Source organism: Eschrichtius robustus, chromosome X (genome assembly GCF_028021215.1).
Source record: "Eschrichtius robustus isolate mEscRob2 chromosome X, mEscRob2.pri, whole genome shotgun sequence".
In the NCBI taxonomy this organism is placed as follows: Eukaryota; Metazoa; Chordata; class Mammalia; order Artiodactyla; family Eschrichtiidae; genus Eschrichtius; species Eschrichtius robustus.
Window position 1 is genome coordinate 33,565,939 of NC_090845.1, and position 24,269 is coordinate 33,590,207.

At 40.5% G+C, this 24,269-nt stretch overlaps 1 protein-coding gene and 1 pseudogene across 1 annotated transcript; both read left to right on the forward strand.

Annotated features, from left to right (window-relative positions):
* The first annotated feature begins 12,270 nt into the window (after positions 1-12,270).
* LOC137756270 (melanoma-associated antigen B16-like) lies at positions 12,271-14,283 on the forward strand. The gene is made up of 2 exons (XM_068532594.1): positions 12,271-12,381; positions 13,189-14,283. Exons 1-2 carry the CDS (start codon positions 12,271-12,273, stop codon positions 14,281-14,283), a joined length of 1,206 nt encoding a protein of 401 aa, XP_068388695.1.
* Positions 14,284-20,171: 5,888 nt separating this feature from the next.
* On the forward strand, positions 20,172-22,720 carry LOC137756271 (melanoma-associated antigen B16-like; annotated as a pseudogene).
* Positions 22,721-24,269: the final 1,549 nt, after the last annotated feature.

Below are 24,269 nucleotides of genomic sequence, written 5' to 3' on the forward strand. Positions count from 1 at the left end.
TGCAAACTATATTTTTGAGGATAGCACATAAATAATTTAAAACGCTGGTTTAATCCAACTGAGAGCAGGAGACAAGAACAATTTAATCTATTTTTATTAAAGTGTGCTATTATTTTTTTTAAGGAGAAACTCTGTCTTCAAGTCTCACTTCTAGACCACTCACAGGATGTCCAGTCTCTGCAGACATGAGTGTATGTATTCTTTCCTGCAAATATATCTTAACTAATACATAATTTATATCCAGTATGTATCCAGAGGTACTCAAATGAAGTTCTTCCTCCTTGATAGTTTTTTATATTTTGTGTTATCTAATTCCATACTAAGCAAAGAAACTGTCAAAGAATTTATGGCAAGAAGCCAATAAGCCTCCTCCATTTAAGTAATTGTTATTCACCATCCTGAAGCACTCAGAAACATGCATATTTGTTAAGCCCAGCTAAGCTGCTGAGCTGAAATATGTTAAATCTTGGATAATAGAGAATGAAGCATATAAATTTGGTCATAAAAAGTGCTTTGTTCACTTTCCAGTTTTCTTCAAGTCTAAGTCTACAACGGACTATCTGAATGTCTCAGATTACTGAATAATGATCCCTTTCCTTTAACGAACATGGAATTTGCCAGAGGGAGCGGAGCATGTTGCTAAAAAGGGTAGAAGGTGTAACAGCTGGACAACATAACTATAAAAAATTATCTTGCTCTACTGAAGACTTTTTTGTTACCCTGCTGTTTATCCATGGAGAGCTTTCCTGTTTCTTTAAGGCCCTGGAGCTAGTTAGGCAGGCTATCCTTTGTTTCACTTATCTATGCTGGTCTTTTCCTTTCAAGCAATGTCACTTTTCTCTGAAGGTTTCCATTTTTCTAATCTTAATGAAATCAGAGCATAGTTATAAAAACCTTCTCAACCCTAAGGTAGGATACAGTATAAAAGCATAATACAAATTTCACTATTGCACTTATCTTTCCATTTATTGCCAATATACGTAAGTAATCAATACATAACAACAAATGAGAAAAAAGTGTCCTAAGGCTTAATTCCATGTAAGGAAATTCTCCAGAAAACTAGAAAAAAAAGTCAAGCATATCAACCAGACAAGTATCATGACAATGAAACTAAATGGATATGATTTTAATTCACTACTGTGAGCAGCATTAAACAAATCAAATTTTAAAGATGGCAACTTTGTTTTCAAATGCACTGAAGTTTATGTGTCAAGAAAATCAGTCACTCCTGCAAGAATATTAAGTATGTTAAATCCTTTGTAAGACAAATTGAGGGTTTGTGTGTGTTTATAATATGTTTTATATATGTACTATATTTTATCACAAATTAATTACATTTTACACATTAATTATACATTATATAGCACATATTATATATGACGTGCTGCTAAATACATATTCCATATTATAATTTTATATTATATACTAAAACACATTGGCAGTGGATCATAGTTGAAATTCATACTGTGTCTAATCAAAACCCCAAGACTCTCAGCTGGCTATGGGGCAAACAAAGAGTTACTCTCAAAGATTGTCAGAATATTGCTATTTTTATTCCATCCTACTCAAGTATAAATATAATTTTAGAATATAATTTTCTCTTGGCAAAAAAGGGCTCCAGGTACATTTTATCATCTTTGTTCACTGATTACTTTCATTCTCAGAGAAGTATTTGGGTTGTGGCAATCTCATTAGAGCAAATCAGGAGAAAGAATTGTTTGATCAAAATGTGTTGTTTTATTAGTAGAAATCTAGGGAAAAAAATGCCTGATTTTTCTCGTGCATGAACAGATTGAAATAAAAACCTTTAGAATAGGAAATTCAAATAAAATGAAATGTTTAGAATAGGAAATTCAACTCAACAGTAACAAGTCAACAGTAATTATTAATGTTATCAAAGACAAAGAATCACTAGCTTTTTCATAGTATACAAAAATAGAAATGTACAAGTTCAAGTATAAAGTTTCTGTCAAAAGCTTTATGTTATACACTATTTCCTTTTCCCTGAAAATATTCATTTCCTAATGATATGGAATCTGAAAGTGAAAGCCAACGACCTTCTTAAGTGTACATTTTCCAACTCATGAAATGTTCGTGAGCAAAAACCCAAAGGAATGCACAATGCCAGCCCCCTCCCTTACAAGTCCATAAAGAAATCCATCATAATAGTGGAATTCATGGAAAAGATGGTTCTATTTTTGAAGATGTATTGATAAAATAATATTTCTTTTCTTAAAATCCAAAATAATTTGATTCATATAAAAAACATAAATAGGAAGATTTTCATATGTTATAAATCAGAAGCCACTTCTGGGTTAAGAGATTCATCAACCAGTATCCACATCCCCTCAGATGTAAAATAGCAAAGGTAGAAACTATTTTGATCCTTAGAAGCTTGGAAATTTTTCCTGGCCACATTGTGCCAGCATACCATCATTCTCTTTTAGGGACATGTTTTCTCAAAGTTCTTTCCAATTCTGATCTGTAGCAGATGTCATCCATGCCCTGCCATGTCCCTTCACATTTAAATCTTCCCTGTAGGTCAGTGGCTTCATGAAAAACTGCTCCTTTCTCCTTGAGGGCTTTCGCTGTTCTCAGGAGGGTGCTCAGTCCTCACAGGCCTCAGGCCAGAAGTTGCAGTTAAAGCCTGTAGGAGCAGTCCTCAACCAATGATGGATGGAAATTGGTGGAAAAATAACCCATCTTCCTTGCCCTTTGGTTGGAATAACTCTGAGGTGAATTATTCCAGAGGTCCACAATGGGAATAAGCCCCAACTGCCCACAGTGGTAACCCGCTCATTAACACCCATTGAATTAGTCTCTTCTCTTCACTCTTAGTACAGAATGTCTACCAATTCACATGGCAGAATAAACTTTTATTGTATTAAGCTCTTTATATTTCAAATTTTGTCTGTTATATCATTTAGCAGACACTTTTTCTGGCTAAAACACAGCTACTCTTTCTGGTGTTAGGCTTATTTAATATTTTAATTACTAAGGTAACTGTAAATACATTCTTGTTGCAAGAAATTCTAACAATTTTCTCCCTTTACAACTCAAAAATTCTGTTCCTTCCTCAAAGGTAAACACATTTAACATCTGAAATATATTAATTTAAAGCTCATTCTAGTTATTTGTTTTTTCATACATAGATATACCATAAAAATATGTTGTGCTGTTTTTCACATACGTGGGTTCACTGATCCTTTTTATTGTTTCAGTATCCAAACCAATGTATACTTTTATCTCAGACACAGTAGCTTTACCTCTTCACATTCATTCTGAATCTTCTCGTATCTTCTGTGTCTCCAACCCACTTAATTTTTATGTTGTTTATTGGGCATATGAAATATAGTCACGATAACTTTCAATGTCCTTGTCTATGCATTTTATCACGTGTATCATTTCCAGGTCAGTTTTGATTGCTTAATTTTTTCCTAATTATTGGTTATATATTCCTGCTTCTTTGCATGCCTGGCGATATGTGGTTGGATGCCAGACCTTGTGAAATTGTGATTTTGCCTTGTTTACACTTGTCCAGAACAAATGCACAGTTTTTTTTTTAATTTCAATATATCAGTATTCTTAAGCTCTGTTTTGTAATGAATATTAAGTTACTTAGAAACAAAATAATCTTGTCAGTTCTTGCTTTCCAGCTTTGTTAGTTGGGACTAGAACAGCATGAACCATGGCTTACCTCACCTCACTTCTGAGTACTCTCCCTGATGCCCCATGAATGATAAGGGTTTATCACTTTGACAGGAAGTACTCCCTGCCCTGTGTGGGCTCCACAGTTCTTTCTCTGTGCAGCTCTCTCCTCTCTGGTACTCTTTCTTAGGAGCTCTAGCTGCATCGTCCTCTCACCACTCTCAGCTTCATCTTATCAACTCAGAGATACCACAGGCTCCACTTGAGCTCCAGGCAGCAAGCTGGGGTAATTATAGGCTCAGATCCATTCTTTCCCATGTCTCAGGGATCACTGTTTTCATGGTCTGATGTCCAGTATATTGAATAATGTTGTCGTGTATTTTATCTATTTTTTAAAATTGTTTCAGACAAGTGGGAAAATCCAGTCCCAGTTACTCCATCTTCAGCATACTAGAAGTTGTAAAAGTCATAAGTAAGATCTAAATTATTGCAGCACACAAATGTCATGAAAGAGTAAACCAGCATTCCAAACACATTAAAATTAAAATTGGAATATGAAAGACTGTGGCAAACACACACACACACATATACCTATATAATTTTAGCCTTTTGAGAATTTTATGTAAATGAAATTATAGAGTAGATAAGGTTGACCTGTAAGATTGGCTTTTTTCATTCAGCATTATTTCTGAAGATTGATTCCCATTGTAATATGTATGCTTGTCCCCTTCTTTTTTATTGTGGTGTAATATGAATCAGTCTTTTATCAATTCCTCATCGTAGTAGGTTGTTTGGCTTGCTTCCGCTTTTTGGCTATTACAAACAAAGCTTCTATAAAAATTCAGATGCTGTTTTTTTTGTGTGAGTGTAAGTTTTCATTTCTCCATGAAAATATCCAGAAGGGGCCTTTTCAAACTTAAGTAATAAGTTAGTTTTATCAGAAACATCCAAATGGTTTTCCAAAGAGCCTAGCTCATTTTGCATTCCCAAATCAGTGTATGAGAGATCTGATAGCTCCACAACCTCACCAGGACTTGGTATTTTTAGTATTGTCTTTTTTAGCCATTCTAATAGATACGTAGTGGCATCTCATAGCAGTTTAAATTTACATTTTCTTTGAGTGTAATGATGTTTAATGTATTCTCATCTCCTTATTTGGCAGCCATAAATCCTCTTTGGTAAGCATGTATTCAAGTTTTATGCCAATTTTCTAACCGAACTCTGTCTATTACTGTTGAGTTTAGAGAGTTCTTTTTATTTAGGGAACAAGCCCTTTCTCAGATATGTGATTTGCAAATATTTCTCGCAGTCTTTGTGTGGTAATTTCTTTTTCTTATCATTGCCGTTCACAGAGCAAAAATGTTTTAAATTTGATTAAGTCTAATACAGTGGGATGAATTGGGAGATTGGGATTGACATATATACACTAATATATATAAAATAGATAACTAATAAGAGCCTGCTGTATAAAAAAATAAATAAAATAAAATTCAAAAGTTCAAAAAAAATAAGTCTAATATAGATAGGTTTGATTTTATGGATTAAAGTCAGGTGTGAGAACTTTTCACAATGGACGGACTGGGCATGCTATGCAATTGTGGTGAGTCTGTAATCTACAATAGAAGAGAGAAGACAAGATAGATTAGAGGGAACATTTTAAAGTTCCCCCTTAGTTATTCCAAGTGTGGCTTGGTTCAGTGGATTTCTGTTGCTTCACTGCAGGAATCTGAGGTGGCACCTGAAACCACAGCTGCCATCAACCATCAGTAAGGTCATTTCAGTAAAGCATAAAAGTTTGAGTTGCTTGAGGCGGTATGACTCCAGAGTGTACAATAACCACCTAAAGCCTCTTTAATGGGTGAGAACTGGCCTATTATTATTTTTATTTTAATAAAATGTAAAGAATAGACTAGGAATAGAATTGAGGATATCAGAGTAAATCGCACACAATAAGGCTGGGGTGGTTTTTTTATGAAACTCAGATAATATATGTATACATACACACACACACAAACTCTTGTTAGACATTCTTAATAGTTTATATATATTCTCATTATGAAGGATGGTAAAAAAAAAAAAAAAAAAAGAGTCACTACACTAGACAATGCAATGTAAGATAATGCCCAAAATTTAGGGGCTCACAAAATCCTGAACTATCAGATTCTTCCGTATAGTAAGTACATCTTTAAGAACTGAAGGTCCTCAAGAGGCTAATTCTACAGGGTAAATGGAAGGAATAGATCAGCCTGTTTTTTCTCTAACAGCCCATCCTCCATTCTAAGGCTCCTACCTTGTGCTGCAGCTCCTCCATTGTGCTTAGATCCTGATCCATTTTGTGTAAGAGAGTTGGGCAAAAGTCTCAGAGCAGGCAGGAAGGTAATATTATCAATAGAATAAACTAATTAAGGAGCTGGAATTCCAAATACAGATATAGACCACCATGAGAAAGATCTGAAAGGACCACGTGCTCCAGAACTTGGGTAGCAAGGAGCAGAGATCTGTTCCTGCTTTCAGTCTGGAGAGGCTGTAGGCTGCTATAGCTGAGGTGAGATGTAGAGTTTGGGGTGGGGGGGCGGGTTTCAGACTACCACTGTAGCTGAAGAAGAGTCCCACTCTTCTGGCTCTTATCTTTTCAAGGGTATTCCCCAGACTTACCTGTTTTGGGGACACCTGTGATTCTCCAAGGCCCTCCGAGAGCCCCCATCCACCATCACTACTGCTGTAGCTGTATCATGCACAAGAAGCAATAAAGGAGCTAACAGAGTCAAGAAAAGGAAAATTCAAGCACCTCATGGGCCCTGCCTGACAATAAGTGCTTGTGTGCAGACCCTGTATCGAACAAGGTGACTTTTTTAGTGTCGTTTCTGTTGCTCATTAATAAAATGAAAGCGCCCATCACAAAGACACATATGCTAATGAATGTCAACAACAGGACCACTTCCCTGAAATCAGGATAGCTTCTGAGTAGATGGAACTGGGTTTTATCACTGATTTGAAGAAAGTTGTCTCCATGGAGCGCTTCCATGCCCTTATTAGCAAAATGGACCTTACCTTTGATAGGAAACTGAGTAATGACAAGGACGTGCCCAAGGCCGGCCACTAGATTACTAAGGACAACTGAGCCACTGAGGAGGAAATCTGGGAAGAGATTAATGTAATGAAGGTATATGTTGAGAGGAATCACTTCTCTACTAAGAGCCCATGAATCTCATCTGATTCATGGATGGAAGAAAATACCTGATGCGCTGGAAGATTCTCAACAGTGATCTGCATGCTATGAATACGTGTGGATTCCAACAGTCCATGCCGAAACCAGCACAATGAAAGTCTTGGTATTTTCCACCAGGGCCCATGTTATAGTCCCCACTGCACTCCCTTCCTGATATGAAGAGGCTCTAAGAGGTGAGGAGGGGAAATCCCAAGGCAAAATTGCAGCCAGGGTTGGCTCTACTGCCATGGTCAGTGTACATTACAGGGCCAAGTTCAACAGCTTCTCCTGAGGCAGACTTTTCACTTAGTGTTTAAATACTAAGGTCAATATTCTAAGTAGCTGAGGTCCAGTATAGATAGGGCTGGAGGGAAAATTTTATATCATTTTTGTATTCCTGATTTATGTGGTAACTTGGGAGTTTTTCCTTCCTTCCTTCCTTCCTTTTCACACTTCCTCCCTTTCTTCCTTTTCTCCTCTCTCTCTCCATCCCTACTTCCCATATAGCCTTGCTTTCTTCTTTCATTTATGTTTCAAGTGCTGTTCTTTTTATACATGTTTAAATAGCTTTAGAACCTATGTTTATGTATAATTTTGGTTGACTATTTACTGCTTTGTATCAAGATTGAGTAGGAGTTTCGTGACTGTAAAACAATGTTTGCAATCCAGGAGAGGGTAACCTGGTATTGCAGTCCATGTTTCTTAGGAAATCTGAAAGGACTCAGTAGTAAAATCATTTACCCCAAGAAATTGATGCAAATAAATTAAATGTTGGTCAATTCTTGTCTTTCCTAACGCTTTTTACTGTCATTTTGTAAAACCAAAGGTATCTATTTATATTTAGTTATAAAGAATATTGGAGAAATTAAATCTTAATAATTAGATACCAAGCTCATTCGTTCATTTATCTCTAAAACATTGAGCATCTGCTCTTTGGGAGACACTGTACCATTGCTTGAGCTGCTCAGATTTTTGTGTGTAGAAGTTGGAAGAAGTGAGGTAGCACGGTAAACCAGAGGGACAATTTTTAAAAAGGAGTTAGGAGGCATGAGTTCAAGTTAGAATAGTCATCTATAAATGTCCCATTGCATGGCCTTTTGCACATTCAGTAAGCTGCATGTCCTTCGTGAGAGTGAAGTTTAAATTTAGCTTCGGAGTGGGCAAATCAAAGGTGTTGGATTGTTCAACAGATAACAGGTCCCTCAGATGGTATCTCACAGTTGAGAGACTAAAGCCTGGAATGCAAAATGGGTCTCAGCAATTAGTCTTGAATCCTGGATACACTAGAGAGGTAGGAGTTTGGCCCCTGTCTCAATACATTTGAGGACAGTTTGCAAAGTAATTGCATTGCATAATCAGTTATAAACACATATTCCCTTCCATAACAAATGAAGGATGACTTCAAGGAGAAACCTAGAACCCAGAGAGTGGCATTTGGAAATTTATCTGAAGGCCTTAAAATCTAATCAAGGAATTCACAATATATGCCCAACAGGCTTTCACAATGCTATGGGCCAGGGAATGTTTATACCTTCCACTTTTCCTGTTTTGAATAAGAATGTCTATAGTTGCTGTCCTTTCCCTGTCCCACTATTACATACAGGGTGTGTTGGGGCCTGATAATTTGTTTCTTTTATTTCACAGGTCCACAGAGAGAGAAGTATTGTGCCCCAGTTGGTATACTTAACTGTATGTTCCCCAAGAGCCTCATCTTCATAGGAGCGTATTTTAGGTGATGAGATTTGGATTTTAAATTGCTGTTGTAGTAGATTCAGATTTGGGGGGATCTTGGGAGAATATTAATGTATTTTGGATGAGGAAGAGACTTGGTTCATGGAGTTCAGAGATAAATTGTGGTAGACAGAGTCTAAAGTAGTTACCATGATCTTGACCATTTGGTATTCATGCTTCTGTATACTACTCCTCTTGAGTATGGGCAAGGCCTGGGACTAGATTGTAACCAACAGAATATGGAAAACTGATATGTCACACCCATGATTACATTACATTTGATGCCAAAAAAGATGGGACATCATTCATTTGATTACAGACACCATATATGACTCTGTTTTGCTAAAGACTTGCTCTCACTTTCCTGCTGGCACTGAAGAAGAAATCTGCTATGTTGAGAACTTCCTATGGAGAGGGTCACCGGCCTGGAACTACAGGCTACTTTTAACCGTTTAAACTGATTTTACAAGAGTTTTTTTTTTTTTTTTTAATTAAGCTCTTAGTTCTTCAGACAAGAGGAAATGAATTCTGCCAACAAACTGAGTGAGCTTGATGCTGGATTTTTCTCTAGTCAAGCCTTCAGATTAGAGCAGAGCTCAGTAAATACCTTAATGTCAACTAGGAGAAACCCTGAATCAGAGAAGGCAGTTGAGCTATGCTTGGACTCCTGATACACAAAAACCATGAGAGAATTAAATTGTGTGTGTTTTTTTAACTGGTATGTTTGTGGTAATTTGTTACGCAGCAAAACAGAACCAATGCATGAAGAATAGTGTATGCTATTCTTCTGGATATAAACTCTTCTTTTTTCTCTTTCTTCATTCCTATATTTCATGTTTCAAACCTGAAGTGGTTATCTCATGACGAGCAGAAATAGATGCATATAATGTTTGAGTAAGTAGGATTGTTCCTTGATCTCAAGGGTGAAGGGAGCTGGAATGAAGTGTGTGGAGTAGAGATGGGTGTGTGCCTTGCTCTGGGCTAGTAATTATCATGATTGACGATGATCTAGATGGTGTCCTTCCTCTTCAAGTTCCCCTCAGCTTAGGACTCTGTGGAATTATTTCTTGGAGTCCCCTTTGACATTTCAGCATTGACTGTCAGACTAAACTCTCAAACCAGGAACCCAGAATACCATTTAGATGGTGGAAGTTTCTCATTTAGGCATTTTCAGGACCTGGCCTGTCAGGAGTGGTGATAATTTACTTTATGGATGAAGAGTCCCTCCCTCTGGGTTCACTAAGACCTGCCTGCCCATTTTGGAATTAGCTCAGGGTTCCTGAGTCCTGCCCTCTCTTAAATCAGACTCTCCTTAACGTCAGCAAGTGGAGAGACCTGTGCCTTTCACATTAAAATACTCCAAAGCCCAGTCAGGGGCCTCTATAAGGGGGTCTCTGTGCTAAACAGCAGAATCTGCAGGACACTTTCACTTGGAAAATAAAGGAGAGAGGCCCAGTCCCCCAAATTCCTAACTTCCAGAAGGAACACTCATCCTGGTGGAAAACAGGTGGGATTCTATTCCCATCATATCTGGACACCCTGGCGTGGCACTGCATCTAGGTCAATAATGACCTCTTGGTTCTCAGTGTGTCTGTAATCAACAGGCTATTCCCTGGTGTCTCTTCTCTGGAACAGTACAGTACAGAGCATATAGTTCTTGGAGGTGCAGAGCAACACAAGTCAGCATGGGGGATGATGTAGTGGGAGGTGAAATGAACATATCATTGGCTCAGATAGCATTCTCCCAATGCAGCATTCTCCCAAGTCCCAGTTGTCACATTTTGGAAGTAAAGGCCCAAGAAGAAAAACTACCTGTGGAACATGGGGAGAAAGAGCTGGCATTTCTTCTTCTGTCCAACTCATGTCATCTCACATGCTTATGTTACTGACCTGAAAGATGTCCCCAGACTTTTCATTCTTTCTCCTCCAGATTTATTGATGTGCTCGATGACCAATGTTGCCGGCTCTTTACTTGATAGAACATGTGAAGATTTTGTATGTTGTTTCTTCTGTTATGTAAGATCTATATGACCAATAATTTATAAGTATTACCAATTACAAAAGAAACAGAAATAAGTAATAATAGTTAAAAATAGTGTATGAAATATAGGTGCAGAGAGTTAAGTATTTTAAGAGAACACTAACAGTATTTTAAAACAATACCTCAGCAAAATGTGGCAACAAGGAAAGGTTTCTGCCTATAGAAAATTTCTGTTAATAATTTAAAGATATGGTAGAATGAGAAAATTACCATGCTAGCCCATAATGGAGAATGGAGAATGGTCATAATTATCAGAATGTGAAGATCACAAAAAAGGAAGACACATAGACATTATATATCTCCTAATGGAAGTATAAAGTATCACCTGTGGAGTGCTCTTGCCAAAAAAACAAACACATTGACCAAAAAAAATACTGATATGATCAGACTTCTACTTATAACTATTGATGATGGTTATGATGAGTGTCAGGGAAACAGGGTTCATAGTACTGTTTTGTGTACTACACTAAATGTCAGAGAATTTCTATGTAAAATTATTTATTATAAATATCATGCCTTTAACTTTGAATACCCAAGAGAAATGAAGAGAAATGCTGTTTTTCAGCAAAACATATACTGCAAAGGAGGCCCATTAATAATGGAAAATTGAAATCAGCAATCACAAACTGAAACACTAGGCCAAAGCCACACAGATCACATCAGGCTTAGAGGCTACTTGCACCATATAATCAGGGAAAACTAATCAGCATGTTCTGTAAACTTTTCCAAACCACACAAAAATACTTGAAATTACTCCACACATTTTAACAAGCAGGCTCCCCTTGATACAAAAACCAAATAGATGAGGAGACTCAAGAAAAGAATATTTAAGCCACTGTTTTAAACTGGACTAGAAAACAAAGCCACAGAGATAAGAATAGAAAAATAAACCAGAAGTATAAAAATGCAAATAGATAACATTCATCATCTGCATATGATTACTGCATATTACAGGTGTGGAACAACCTCATAAAACAGGGGCTTTCAAAATCATTCGTCTCAGTTGCTCCATGTACAAAATAAACTTTGTAGTGGATAACCTATGAAAGTGGCTAAGTCTGCCTGGTGAAAGCAGGAATAGATGGCTATGACTTTTCTCTGACAGCCCACCCCCCCTGTCCTAGCCCCTGCCTGTCTTGTGCTCCAACTTCCCCATTTTCCATTGAGGCTGGAACATGACCCATTCCAAGCACTGCAAGGATTGTAGTAAGTGAATTCATCAAGGCTTTGCTGGGATCTGGCATTTCCCAGGAAGCCTTAAGTCATGAAAAAGGAGCCAAAAAAGAGAACCCTTTGTAATGAAAACAGAGGAAGGGCAACACCAAAGAATAAAGGGGCGGGGGGCGGGGGGGGGGGGGGGTCACACGAAGACGGGCTAGCGGCTGCTTTTCACCCTAAAGGTCGGGCAAGGCTGTCTGGCTGAGACACGCCCTCAGTTACTCTTCAGGGTTCTCAGCGGCAAGAGGACCTTGGCATGAGGGTCAAGACCTCAGCTCAACAGAGGGAGGCAGCTAGAGCGCGGCAGCCAAAGTGAGGGCTGGGAGCCGGACCAGCAAGCACCTCCCTTCTGAAACTGAGCGCTGCGTGCGCAGTGCGCCGCCCCTACTGGTGACCCCGGGAGGTCCCAGGCAGGCCTTACCGGATGTCACGCCCCCTGACTTCCGCCTCCAGAGCGCAGGGCTGCGAGGGCTTTAATCTGAGGCGCAGACTCCAGTCAGCAGCGCGAGGAGCCCCAGGTGCCGCTCGGTGTCAGGTGAGACTCTAAATGAGGACTGAGGGGACCGCCGGCCCCAGAAAGGAGGACGCCCACCTGATCAGAGCCCCACCCCAACCCCGGGAGGCGCGGGCAGGTTCAGGCTGACCTACCACACACGTCCTGTTCGGCCATCTAATTGAGGTGGTGGCCTTTGTGCGTGGGGCTCAGGGTCCCCGACCTACGAGTCTTCAAGCAAAGGCCCCTGAGTGAGACCTGAGGGGACCCTCCCCCACAATAGTAGCGACTGACTGAGCCTCGGCCGGGAGGTCGGCCTTGGGAGGCCCCGGGCAGGAGCGGCCGGAAGTGGTGCTAATGACCCCGGCCATTGGAGTCTGAGGGAGGGGAGGCCTTAGTCTGGGACAGGCGGTGTCCTGTCACCAAAGGAAGGCATCTCAGGCCCTGCAGGAGTCCTGGTGAGGACCCCGAGTGAAGCCTTAGGGATCCTCAGACCCTAGGACGGCGGGTGTGCACAGCGTTCATCCGTGTTGTCAGCTGTGGATGTCCTGTCATGAGGTTCTCCTCACTCCCATTTTGGGGGTCTCACGGAGATGCGGCCTTGATTGGAGGGGGGCCTCAGGCAATAGATGGCGGCGGGCACCTTACCAACGAGGATCTAATTTGAGAAGCGTATGTGAGGATTGTGGGGCTAACCAACCCATGGCAGAGGGGGCTCCACAGCCCTGAGAGGTCCAGGGAGTGTAGCTGGCAGAGGCCACCCCTCCCTTCTTCCTCTGGGTCTCAGGAAGAGCCGCCACAGTTAAGTTTACCAGCTGAAGCCGCTCACATATGCCCTGTTTGTCTTAGGTGGTGAATCTCATTGCCCACCGTCCTGTCCACGTACTGCTACCCACAAGAGTCATCATGTCTCAGCTGCGTCCTCAATACTCATATGATCAATGCCATCAGGCCTTCAGTGAGTCCCAGGGTCTGGAGGTTACACAGGTCTCCAAGGCTCTGGAGGAGACCCAACTCTCCTCCCATCCTCTAATGCCTGGCGATTTGAAGGAGGCTTCTGGTGCTTGTATACCCAGCACTCCTCAGGGTCCTCAGAATTTCTGCTCCTCTTCCATTGCTATCAAAGCCACCTCACCCACGAAATCGGATGAGGGATCCAATAGCCAAGAAAGAGAGTATACTCTGAGCACCTCACAGGCTGTGCTAGACCCCAAGAATGTGCCCGTAGATGCTCTAGATAAGCAAGTAGCTATGTTGGTAAATTTCTTGCTGTTCAAGTATCAAATGAAAGAGCCAATAACAAAGGCAGATATGTTGAAGGTTGTCATCAAGGAGTGTGAAGTCCACTTTCCTGAGATCCTCCTGAGAGCCTCTGAGCGCATGGAGATGATCTTTGGCCTTGATCTGATGGAAGTGGATCACACCAATCACCACTATGGCCTCTTCATCAAATTGGGCCTCACCTATGATGGGATGCTGCATGTTGAAAGAGGCGTGCCCAAGACCGGCCTCCTGATCCTTATCCTGAGTGTGATCTTCATGAAGGGCAACCGTGCTACCGAAGACGAAGTCTGGGAAGTTCTGAATGTGACCGGGTTATACTCTGGGAGGAAGCACTTCATCTTTAGGGAGCCCAGGGAGCTCATCACCAAAGAATTCGTGAAGGAAAAATACCTGGAGTACCGGCAGGTGGCCAACACTGATCCTGCGCAGTTTGAGTTCCTGTGGGGCCCCAGAGCCCACGCTGAAACCACCAAGATGAAGGTCCTGGAGTTTCTGGCCAAGGTTCATGGGACTGACCCAAGTTCTTTCCCATCTCAGTATGAGGAGGCTTTGCAAGATGAAAGAGAGAGAGCCCGAGCCAGAATTTCAGGCAGGGCTGTCTCTCCTTCTGTAGCCACTGCAAGTTCTAGTGCCAAGGCTAGCAGCTTCTCCCACACCTAGGGGAGTCAGGGATACTTTCTTCATGCATTGTTGGAAGAGGCAGTTAGTGCTGGTAGAATTTAGTTCTGAGGCGGGGGCAGAAAGGAAGACTATATTTGCCTATGTGTTCCTGTTTTGTATGTATAACTTGAAAGTTTATTCTCTTTTTTGATGTATGTATTACTCACATTTTTTAATATGAATGTAACTGGTTTCAAAATATCAAGGCTTATGAATGATACTGGTGATACATTTACTACTATCATGATGTTTAAAGCAAGAACTTTGTTGTTTTGTGAAACAGATTGTGACACTGTCCATCTTATTTTATCATCTGGAATAAGAAGATGGCATTGCTATAGGCATTTATTTCCTTGCACATGTGAAAGGTCAGCTTTAAGATAGCTGGGATCAATAGAAAAAATAGAGAAGAATCTCTAAAAGATATTCAAAATTTGCTTTTCGTATTCCTTTTAGTTCTTGTTCTGTAAAATTAAATGATACATGCGTGGATTTGCTTAAGCTCTTTAAAGAATGTGTAGTCAATGTTAATAAATTAGACCTCATGTTCACTGGATCATTTATTCGACAAACCTTTATTGAACAGCTGCTCTTTGAAAAGAACTGTAGATAGTATTGGGAATGCTAGGATTAATGACTCGGCCTGCTCATAGCGTTTTAACATATAGGAGAAAGAATCCTTCATGGACAATAATGAGATCTTCTAATTCTTAAGGGACAAGTAAAATGAAGAAGTGAGTAGGTAGAGGTGGACAGTCCTATGAGACTGTCAGCGTGGTAATGCAGTTAGGCGTGGCCATTTGGGGCTTTGGGAAACTTCAGGTCTTTCAGTGGGAGTTAATTTTACATGAAACTGGGTGGTGAGCAACATGAGGCTGAGGGCATTATGAGAGGGACCAGACCCTCTAATGGTCTGTCTGAGTTGAAACCCAAATGTCTGGAGTGGTAAACTGCTGTTAGCTGTTACTTTTGGATCACAAGTAAACCAGAGAGAAATTCTCACCTGGAACAGGAATGGAAGGTTACCTGAATCTTATTCCTGTGCAGCTGAACGCATGCACAAATCTTTTTGTATATGTCACCTCTAAGGAGTTTCTGAGAAATATAAATACTTCTTTGAGATCAGACACCCAGAAGCTACTGGGCTGACAGTTGGCCATCGCCTAGGAGAGCCAGCGCTTACTTCATTCAAAAGAAAATTTAATTAAGCTGTCTTCAGTCTAATTTGGAAAAAAATAAGCTAAAGCTTAATTTTTGGTGGGGCTGAAATGAATGAAAAAGTGGGGCAGCGTTGCATAAGGGAGGAAAAGTAATTTTCCCTCTGTCCTTCTTGTTCTTGGCTGAGACCCTCTTGTAATAAAAAGAGTAACAGGGGAAAACCAAACTTAATTTTCTATGTCTGTATGGGAGCCCCACAAATATATGAGACTCAAAGAAGTACCAGAGCAGGAAGCTTTTATACCTTTTAGACAAAGAAACAATGAATTGAAAAGAACTGACAAAGGGGTTTAAACTAAGGCAAGTCAGTAGTGAAACAGTAAGAGGGTCTGTTTATATAGCCCTGTTGGCCCTAAATTCTCTGTTTCTGGTGGTAATGCCTTCTACCCTCCTGGTGCAGGGAGGGTACCTTTCACATGGGAGGTTAATCGCCTGCTTTCAGGGGAACAAAGGAGGGTCAGAGTGTCCTTCTTTCACTAACTGTTTCTCAAGTACCTTTAATTCAAAACAGCCTGTATGCCAAAGTGGCATATTTGAGGGCGACATACAGTAGCCCGTCCTTAACCCAGTTTTGCTGTCCAAAGTTTTACTCACTGCAGTCCACCATGGTTTGAAAATATTAAATGGAAAATTCCAGAAATAACAATTCACACGTTTTAAATTGTATGCTGTTCGAAGTGCTGCGATTAAGTCTCATGTGGTCCTGCTCCATCCAGCCTGAGATGTGAATCATCCCTTTGTCCAGTGTATCCCACCTGTTAGTCACTTAGTTGCTTTCTCTTTTATCAGATTGACTCTCAAGGTTTTTCAGCACTTGCGTTCCAAGTAACCCTTATTTTATTTAATGACAGCCCCAAAGTACAAGAGAAGTGATGCTGGCAATTTGGATAGTCTCTTACTGTGCCTAATTTATAAATTAAACTTGATCATAGGTATGAATGTATAGGAAGAAACATAGTATATATAGGGTTCAGTTCTAGCCACAGTTTCAGTCATCCGCTGAGGTCTTGGAACATATCCCACACTGAGAAGGGGGGACTGCTGTATTATGGACCCCTACAAACAGCAGCTGGGAGGGAGGCAAGGAGTTTGTCCTGGACACGGTATCTAGGACATTTGACTTACATCGAGATGAGGAAGACATTCCAACACCCAAATTCAAGAACATAAACTCTGAGGGTAAATTTTTACAAATTTTTTTTTTGCTGAGGAACATTTTTGTCTGATTTCATATACCATAGCACTTTATGTTTTCTGAGAAAGTCTAGATTTAGAGGAACACCCATACACACACATACGCAGGTGAGGGGGTAGGATTTGGAATCAACAGCCACAGCAATAACTCTCATTCATTAAAGCCCTGTGATATGCCAGACACTGTGCCATGTGTTTTTTGGTTTTTTTTTTTAAGTTTTAATTTATTGATTGATTGATTGCTTGATTGCTATGTTGGGTCTTCGTTTCTGTGCTAGGGCTTTCTCTAGTTGCGGCAAGCGGGGGCCACTCTTCATCGCGGTGCGCGGGCCTCTCACTATCGTGGCCTCTCTTGTCGCGGAGCACAGGCTCCAGATGCGCAGGCTCAGTAGTTGTGGCTCACGGGTCTAGTTGCTCCGCGGCATGTGGGATCTTCCCAGACCAGGGCGCGAACCCGTGTCCCCTGCATTAGCAGGCAGATTCTCAACCACTGTGCCACCAGGGAAGCCCCTGCCATGTGTTTTGTATACTTAATACACATTGCAATAGTCCCAGAAGACAGGACTTACCAAACCAAATTCACGTAAAAGAAGATCCTCAGGCTCAAAGACCTTGTGATCGTACCTGATTTCACATGACTAGACTGTGACAGAGCTGCCACTAGACCTCTTCTCTGAATTCATCTGGAACTCACTAGGTTCCACTCTTCCCAGCCTGAGTCAGACCTTCTGACCCTTTATCTGTCTTCTCACTGCTCCTTAATACCTCTCAGGATACAGAAAGAAGAATGTAGTAGCCAGGAACTTAAAGCAGGTATAAAGAAGGAAGTTTGAAATAAACACAATTTGGGGATTGTCTCTGAGCTTCATTTGCCAGTGTCTTGAGAGCTGATTCTGCCTAGGGACTGGCATTTCTATCAACTTCTGCTCTCTCTGCAACATAGTGCCTTTCCCCCCTGGGTCTTCTCCAGTCAGCCTTCTTGTTAACACTGGAACCTGACCTGCTGGCTAGCTCTGCAGTCCTCCTCTGAAAGCTGTACCTGCTCCCACTGGAACAATTAGGGCAAAATTCACCTGCCTCCCCCTGACCTGGAGCATTCCAGTTCCCTGGTGGTCCCCTCCCTCACCTGTACCCCTGTGATAGCAACATCCTGTTCCACATAAAAGGTAACCTGATGTTGAAAGTTAGACCTGGCCACCAGTTTTGAGCATCTCTGCCTCAGTCTCAAAGCGTTTTCCAAAGTGCTGGTGAATTTAGTCCAATTTGTCATACAATCTACTTAATTTGGGGGATAGAACCCTGAAGTTGGAGAAGGGATTTTGAAACTACCTTGATATTGCAAAAGAATTTTGATGAGTATATATTTTTTTGAGACTGGCCATTGAACGTATACACATATGTAATTACCTGTGTGGTTAATAATCAAAGCTTTCTTGGGACTTCCTTGGTGGTCCAGCGGTTAAGACTTTGCCTTCCAATGCAGGGGGTGCGTATTCGATCCCTGGTCAGGGAGCTAAGAACCCACATGCCTCGCGGCCAAAAAACCAAAACATAAAACAGAAGCAATATTGTAACAAATTCAATAAAGACTTTAAAAGTGGTCCATGTCAAAAAAAAAAAAAAAAGTTCTCTTCATAAGTGAGAAGTGCAAGAGAATTAAAGACCATGGAAATCACCGCAAAGCAAGCATCTACAGAGGATTAACATCCTTAAAGCCCTGCAGTCCTTCCAGGAGGTGAAAAATTGTTTACTGACAGACATGCTAACCTTGGGTGGCAGAGATAAAAATAATTCAACAACCTTCTACTGCCTCTTGTCTAACTGCATGATCCGCGAGAAAATTATGGATTTTCCTTGCGCCTAATGACACCTGTACAGTGTTGAGCTATGTTCAGTCATCTTGAAGGTGGTAGAAATTCATAGATTTTGACCAGGCACCAACAGGAAGAAGAAAACTTTCATCCCATTAAGATTTTAAAAGTTAAGGGTTAGGTCAGTGCAGGAAGGTACTACTGAGTGAAGAAGGCAAAATCTTTCTTCTGGTATTTTACAGGATCCTTTTTGAAAATTTGATGTGAGTCTGTGTCTGGAAGCAACTGTCACATAGTAGGACCTCAAAAATGTTGAAGAATTTCAAGGAAATTGAGCCTCCTCAGAAACTCTAACAGGAAATTAAGAGGGCTGTTGCATAAATTTTACTAGTTGCATTTCTCCTATTGAGCACTTACTTTGTAACACTTAATGGGGGAGACTACAAGTGCTTATCCATATCTTGCCTTCCTCTCCTTCCTGGGCTCATCCGGAGATTATATTACCAAGTGCACTTGTAGTTACAAAGGATCATGTGCCCTAGCTCTTGCCATTGATCTGTGAGCAGAAGCAGTATTTGTCATTTTCAGGCCAAACATTTGTTATCCACTTTACCGCTTTCCATGTTTTTACTTGCATTCATCAGTAAACATGGAAATCATGGGTTTATGGGGTGAACCTACAAGAAGGACATAGCCTGGACCCCTGCATCACCTGTTAGTACAGAACGTCTGCTAGTCTGCATGGAGAGAGAAATGTTTATTGTATTAAGTTCATATTTCAGGCTCTGTTATTTATCAGTCACTTTTCCTGGCTAAGACACAGCTACTCTTTCTGGCGTTGGGCTTATTCAAATATTTTAATTACTACAATAACTGCATATGTTGTTACTGCAAGAAATTCTAACAATACTGAGAAATCACAGTTGTCCCTCTTTATAACTCAGAAATTCTGCCCCTTCCTCAAAGGTAAATACAACTAACATCTGGTATATATTATCTTAAAGCTGATCCTAGTTCTTATTCTGTACATATGTGTACTATAAAAATATGTTGAGTATTTTCACATACATGTCTTCACTAATCTTTTTTATTGTTTCAATATCCGACATAAAAACACATCTGAGACGTTGTTTTCACCTCTTTGGGTTCACTTTGAGTCTTTTTATATCTTCTATGTCTCTAACCAGTTGAAGTCTTCTTGTTTTTTGAACATATGAAGTACAGTTATAATAACTGTTTTGATGTCTTTATTTACTCGTTCTGTCAACCGTGTTATTTCCAGGTCAATTATGAGAGATTAATTTTCTCCTAATTTTTGGTTACATAGTGCTGCTTCTTTGCATGCCTGGTAATTTTTTTTTTTAATTAATTAATTAATTTATTTATTTATTTATTTATTTTGGGCTGTGTTGGGTCTTCATTTCTGTGCGAGGGCTTTCTCCAGTTGCGGCGAGCGGGGGCCACTCTTCATCGCGGTGCGTGGGCCTCTCACTGTCGCGCCCTCTCCCGTTGCAGAGCACAGGCTCCAGACGCGCAGGCTCAGTAATTGTGGCTCACGGGCTTAGTTGCTCCGCGGCATGTGGGATCTTCCCAGACCAGGGCTCGAACCCGTGTCCCCTGCATGGGCAGGCAGATTCTTAACCACTGCGCCACCAAGGAAGCCCCATGCCTGGTAATATTTGATTGGATGCCAGAGATTGTGAAATTGTGATTCACCCTGTTCACATTTGTCGAGAACTAATACACATTAAACATTTTTTTTTTTAATCTGCAATATAGTTTACATACAATATTATGTTAGTTTCAGGTGAACTACATAGTGAGTTGACATTTACATGTTAGGAGATGATCAACGTGAAAAGTCTAGTAACCTTATGTCCCGATAGAAAATTATTACAGTATTGTTGACCATATTCCTTATGCTATAGATTACATCTCTGAGGCTTACTTATTTTGTATTTGTTTTTTTGTTGTTGTTGTTGTTGTTTTGGGTTAAGACTGGGTAGATTTATTTATAGGGTTTTCTTAAAAAAAAACAAAATGAACTTTAATATCAAAAGTACACTGATGCATAACTAGAATTTGGTTTTCTCTCTGTTGAAATAACAAAGTCTTTTTTTGTTTTTTTTTTTTTAATTTTTGGTCTGCTCTTAATAATAGATTGTAAAAGGTTTTTCTTTACCTTTTAAGTAATCCCCATAAGAATCAAAGATACTGTGTCTTATCAGAATAATTAACTATGCTTTATGTTAACCTTTATCGTGTCCTTACTTATTTTTTTCTTTTAACATCTTTATTGGAGTATAATTGCTTTACAATGGTGTGTTAGCTTCTGCTTTACAACAAAGTGAATCAGCTATACATATACATATATCCCCATATCTCTTCCCTCTTGCGTCTCCCTCCCTCCCACCCTCCCTATCCCACCCCTCTAGGTGGTCACAGAGCACAGAGCTGATCTCCCTGTGCTATGCGACTGCTTCCCACTAGCTATCTGTTTTATATTTGGTAGTGTATATATGTCCATGCCACTCTCTCACCTTGTCCTCCCCATATCCTCAAGTCCATTCTCTAGTAGGTCTGCGTCTTTATTCCCAACCTGCCCCTAGGTTCTTCATAACCTTTTTTTTTAAGATTCCATATATATGTGTTAGCATACAGTATTTGTTTTTCTCTTTCTGACTTACTTCACTCTGTATGACAGTCTCTAGGTCCATCCACCTCACTACAAATAACTCAGTTTCGTTTCTTTTTATGGCTGAGTAATATTCCATTTTATATATGTGCCACATCTTCTGTATCCATTCATCTCTCGATGGACACGTAGGTTGCTTCCATGTCCTGGCTATTGTAAATAGTGCTGCAGTGAACACTGTGGTCCATGACTCTCTTTGAATTATGGTTTTCTCAGGGTATATGCCCAGTAGTGGGATTGCTGGGTCATATGGTAGTTCTATTTTTAGTTTTTTAAGGAACCTCCATATTGTTCTCCATAGTGGCTGTATCAATTTACATTACCACCAACAGTGCAAGAGGGTTCCGTTTTCTCCACACCCTCTCCAGCATTTATTGTTTGTAGATTTTTTGATGATGGCCATTCTGACTGGTATGAGGTGATACCTCATTGTAGTTTTGATTTGCATTTCTCTAATGATTAGTGATGTTGAGCATCCTTTCATGTGTTTGTTGACTATCTGTATATCTTCTTTGGAGAAATGTCTATTTAGGTTTTCTGCCCATTTTTGGATTGGGTTGTTTGTTTTTTTTGATATTGAGCTGCATGAGCTGCTTGTAAATTTCGGAGATTAATCCTTTGTCAGTTGCTTCATTTGCAAGTATTTGAGGACCCACTCCTGAGGATCCTCAGAGTTTCTATGCATCTCCCACTGCCATCACAGCCACCTCATCCAGCAAATGAGATGAGGGCTCCATGATCCAAGAAGAAGAGCATAGTCCAGGCATCTCACAGGCTGTGCTAGACCCCAAGAATGTGCCCATAGATGCTCTAGATAAGGAAGTGACTCTGTTGGTGAATTTCCTGCTGCTCAAGTATTAAATGAAAGAGCCAATAACAAAGGCAGATATGTTGGAGATTGTCATCAAAGATTGCCAAGTCCACTTCCCTGAGATCCTCCTGAGAGCCTCTGAGTGCTTGGAGATGATCTTTCACCTTGATCTGAAGGAAGTGGATCCCGCCAACCACCACTATTGCCTCCTCATCAAATTGGCCTTACCTATGATGGGAAGCTGCACGGTGAAGTGGGCATGCCCAAGACTGGCATCCTGATACTTATCCTGGGTGTGATCTTCGTAAAGGGCAACCGTGCTACCGAAGACGATGTCTGGGAAGTTCTGAATGTGACCAGGTTATATTCTGGGAGGAAGCACTTCATCTTTGGGGAGCCCAGGGAGCTCATCACCAAAGGTTTCGTGAAGGAAAAATACCTGGAGTACCAGCAGGTGGCCAACACTGATCCTGCGCAATTTGAGTTCCTGTGGGGCCCCAGAGCCCACGCTGAAACCACCAAGACGAAGGTCCTGGAGTTTCTGGCCAAGGTTCATGGGACTGACCCAAGTTCTTTCCCATCTCAGTATGAGGATGCTCTGCAAGATGAAAGAGAGAGAGCCCGAGCCAGAATTTCAGGCAGGGCTCCTCTCCTTCTGTAGCCACTGCAAGTTCTAGTGCCAAGGCTAGCAGCTTCTCCCACACCTAGGGGAGTCAGGGATACTTTCTTCATGCATTGATGGTAGAGGCAGTTAGTGTTTGTAGAATTTAGGTCTGAGGTGAGGCTGAAAGGAAGACAGTATTTATGCCTATGTCTTCCTATTTTGTATGTTTAACTTTAAAATTTATTTTTTTGATGTATGTGCTATTCAAATATGGTTTATTTTAATATAGATTTAACTTCCTTCAAAATCTTCAAGTTTGTGAATGGTGTTGGTCGCACATTTAATGTTATAATGAGGTTTAAAGTAAGAGTTTTGTTGTTTTGTAAAACAAATTGTGAAACCATCTTATTTTGTCACCTGTGACAAGAACATGGCATTGCTATAGACATTTTCTTAGAAATGTGATGGATCAGTTTTAATACAGTTTGGATCAATAAGGAAAAATAGAGAAGAAAGTCTAAAGATATAAAGGCATTCTTATCCCTTTTAGTTCTTGTTTTGTAAAATTAAATGAACTGTACATGGATTTGCTAGTTCTTTCAACAATGTATAAGAAATAAATGTTAATAAATTAGACCTCACACTCACTGGATCAGTTATTCCCCGAACCTTCAGTGAACACCTGTTCTTTGTAAAGCATGGCAGTAGTACTGGGAATGCTAAGATTAAGGATTCAGAACCTGCCCATAGATTTTAATATATAGAAGCAGTCATCTTTGGAGGACAATTGTGGGATCTTCTGTGTCCTAAATGACAAGTAAAATGAAGGAGTGAGTGGGTAGAGGTGGACAATCCTATGAGATTGTCAAAGTGTTACTGCAGTTAGGCATGGCACTTTGGGACTTTGGGAAACATCATGTCCTTCAGTGGGAGCTAATTTTACATGAAACTGGGTAGTGGGCCACCCAGAAGCCACTGGGCTGACAGTTGGCCATCACCTAGAAGAGCCAGTGCTCACTTCATTCAGAGGAAATTTTAATTAAGCCCTGTTCAGTGTAATTTGGAAAATAAGAAGGGAGAGTTAAATTTTTGGTGGGGATAAAATGAATGAAAATGTGTAACAAGGTTGCATGGAAGGAGTAGGGGAGGAAAAATAATTTTCCCTCTATTCATCTTGGTTCTTCCCTGAGATACCCTTGTAGGAAAAAGATAGATTAACAGCAGAAAAATAAATTTAATGATGCTTGTAAGTATTGGAGCATCACAAATATATGAGACTCAAAGAAATGCCTAGGGCAGGAAGCTTTTATACCTTTCAGACAACGAAACTATAAATTTGTGTTTATAGTTGAATTGACATGACCAAGGGGTTTGGACTAGGAGTAGTAAGTGCTGAAGAAACAACAGGGTTTATTTATACAGCCTCCTTGGCCCTGAATGTCTCTCATGGTAAGAATACCTTCTACCCTCTTGGTACAGGGAGGGTGTCTTTCATAGGGAGATTTATCTCCTGCTTTCAGGGGGACAATGAGGGTCAGAGTGTCCTTCTTCCATCGACTGTTTCTCAAGTACCTTCAATTCAAAATAACCTATATGCAAAGTGGCATTTTTGCGATGACAGACAGTAATCCCTCCTTATTCATGGTTTCAGTT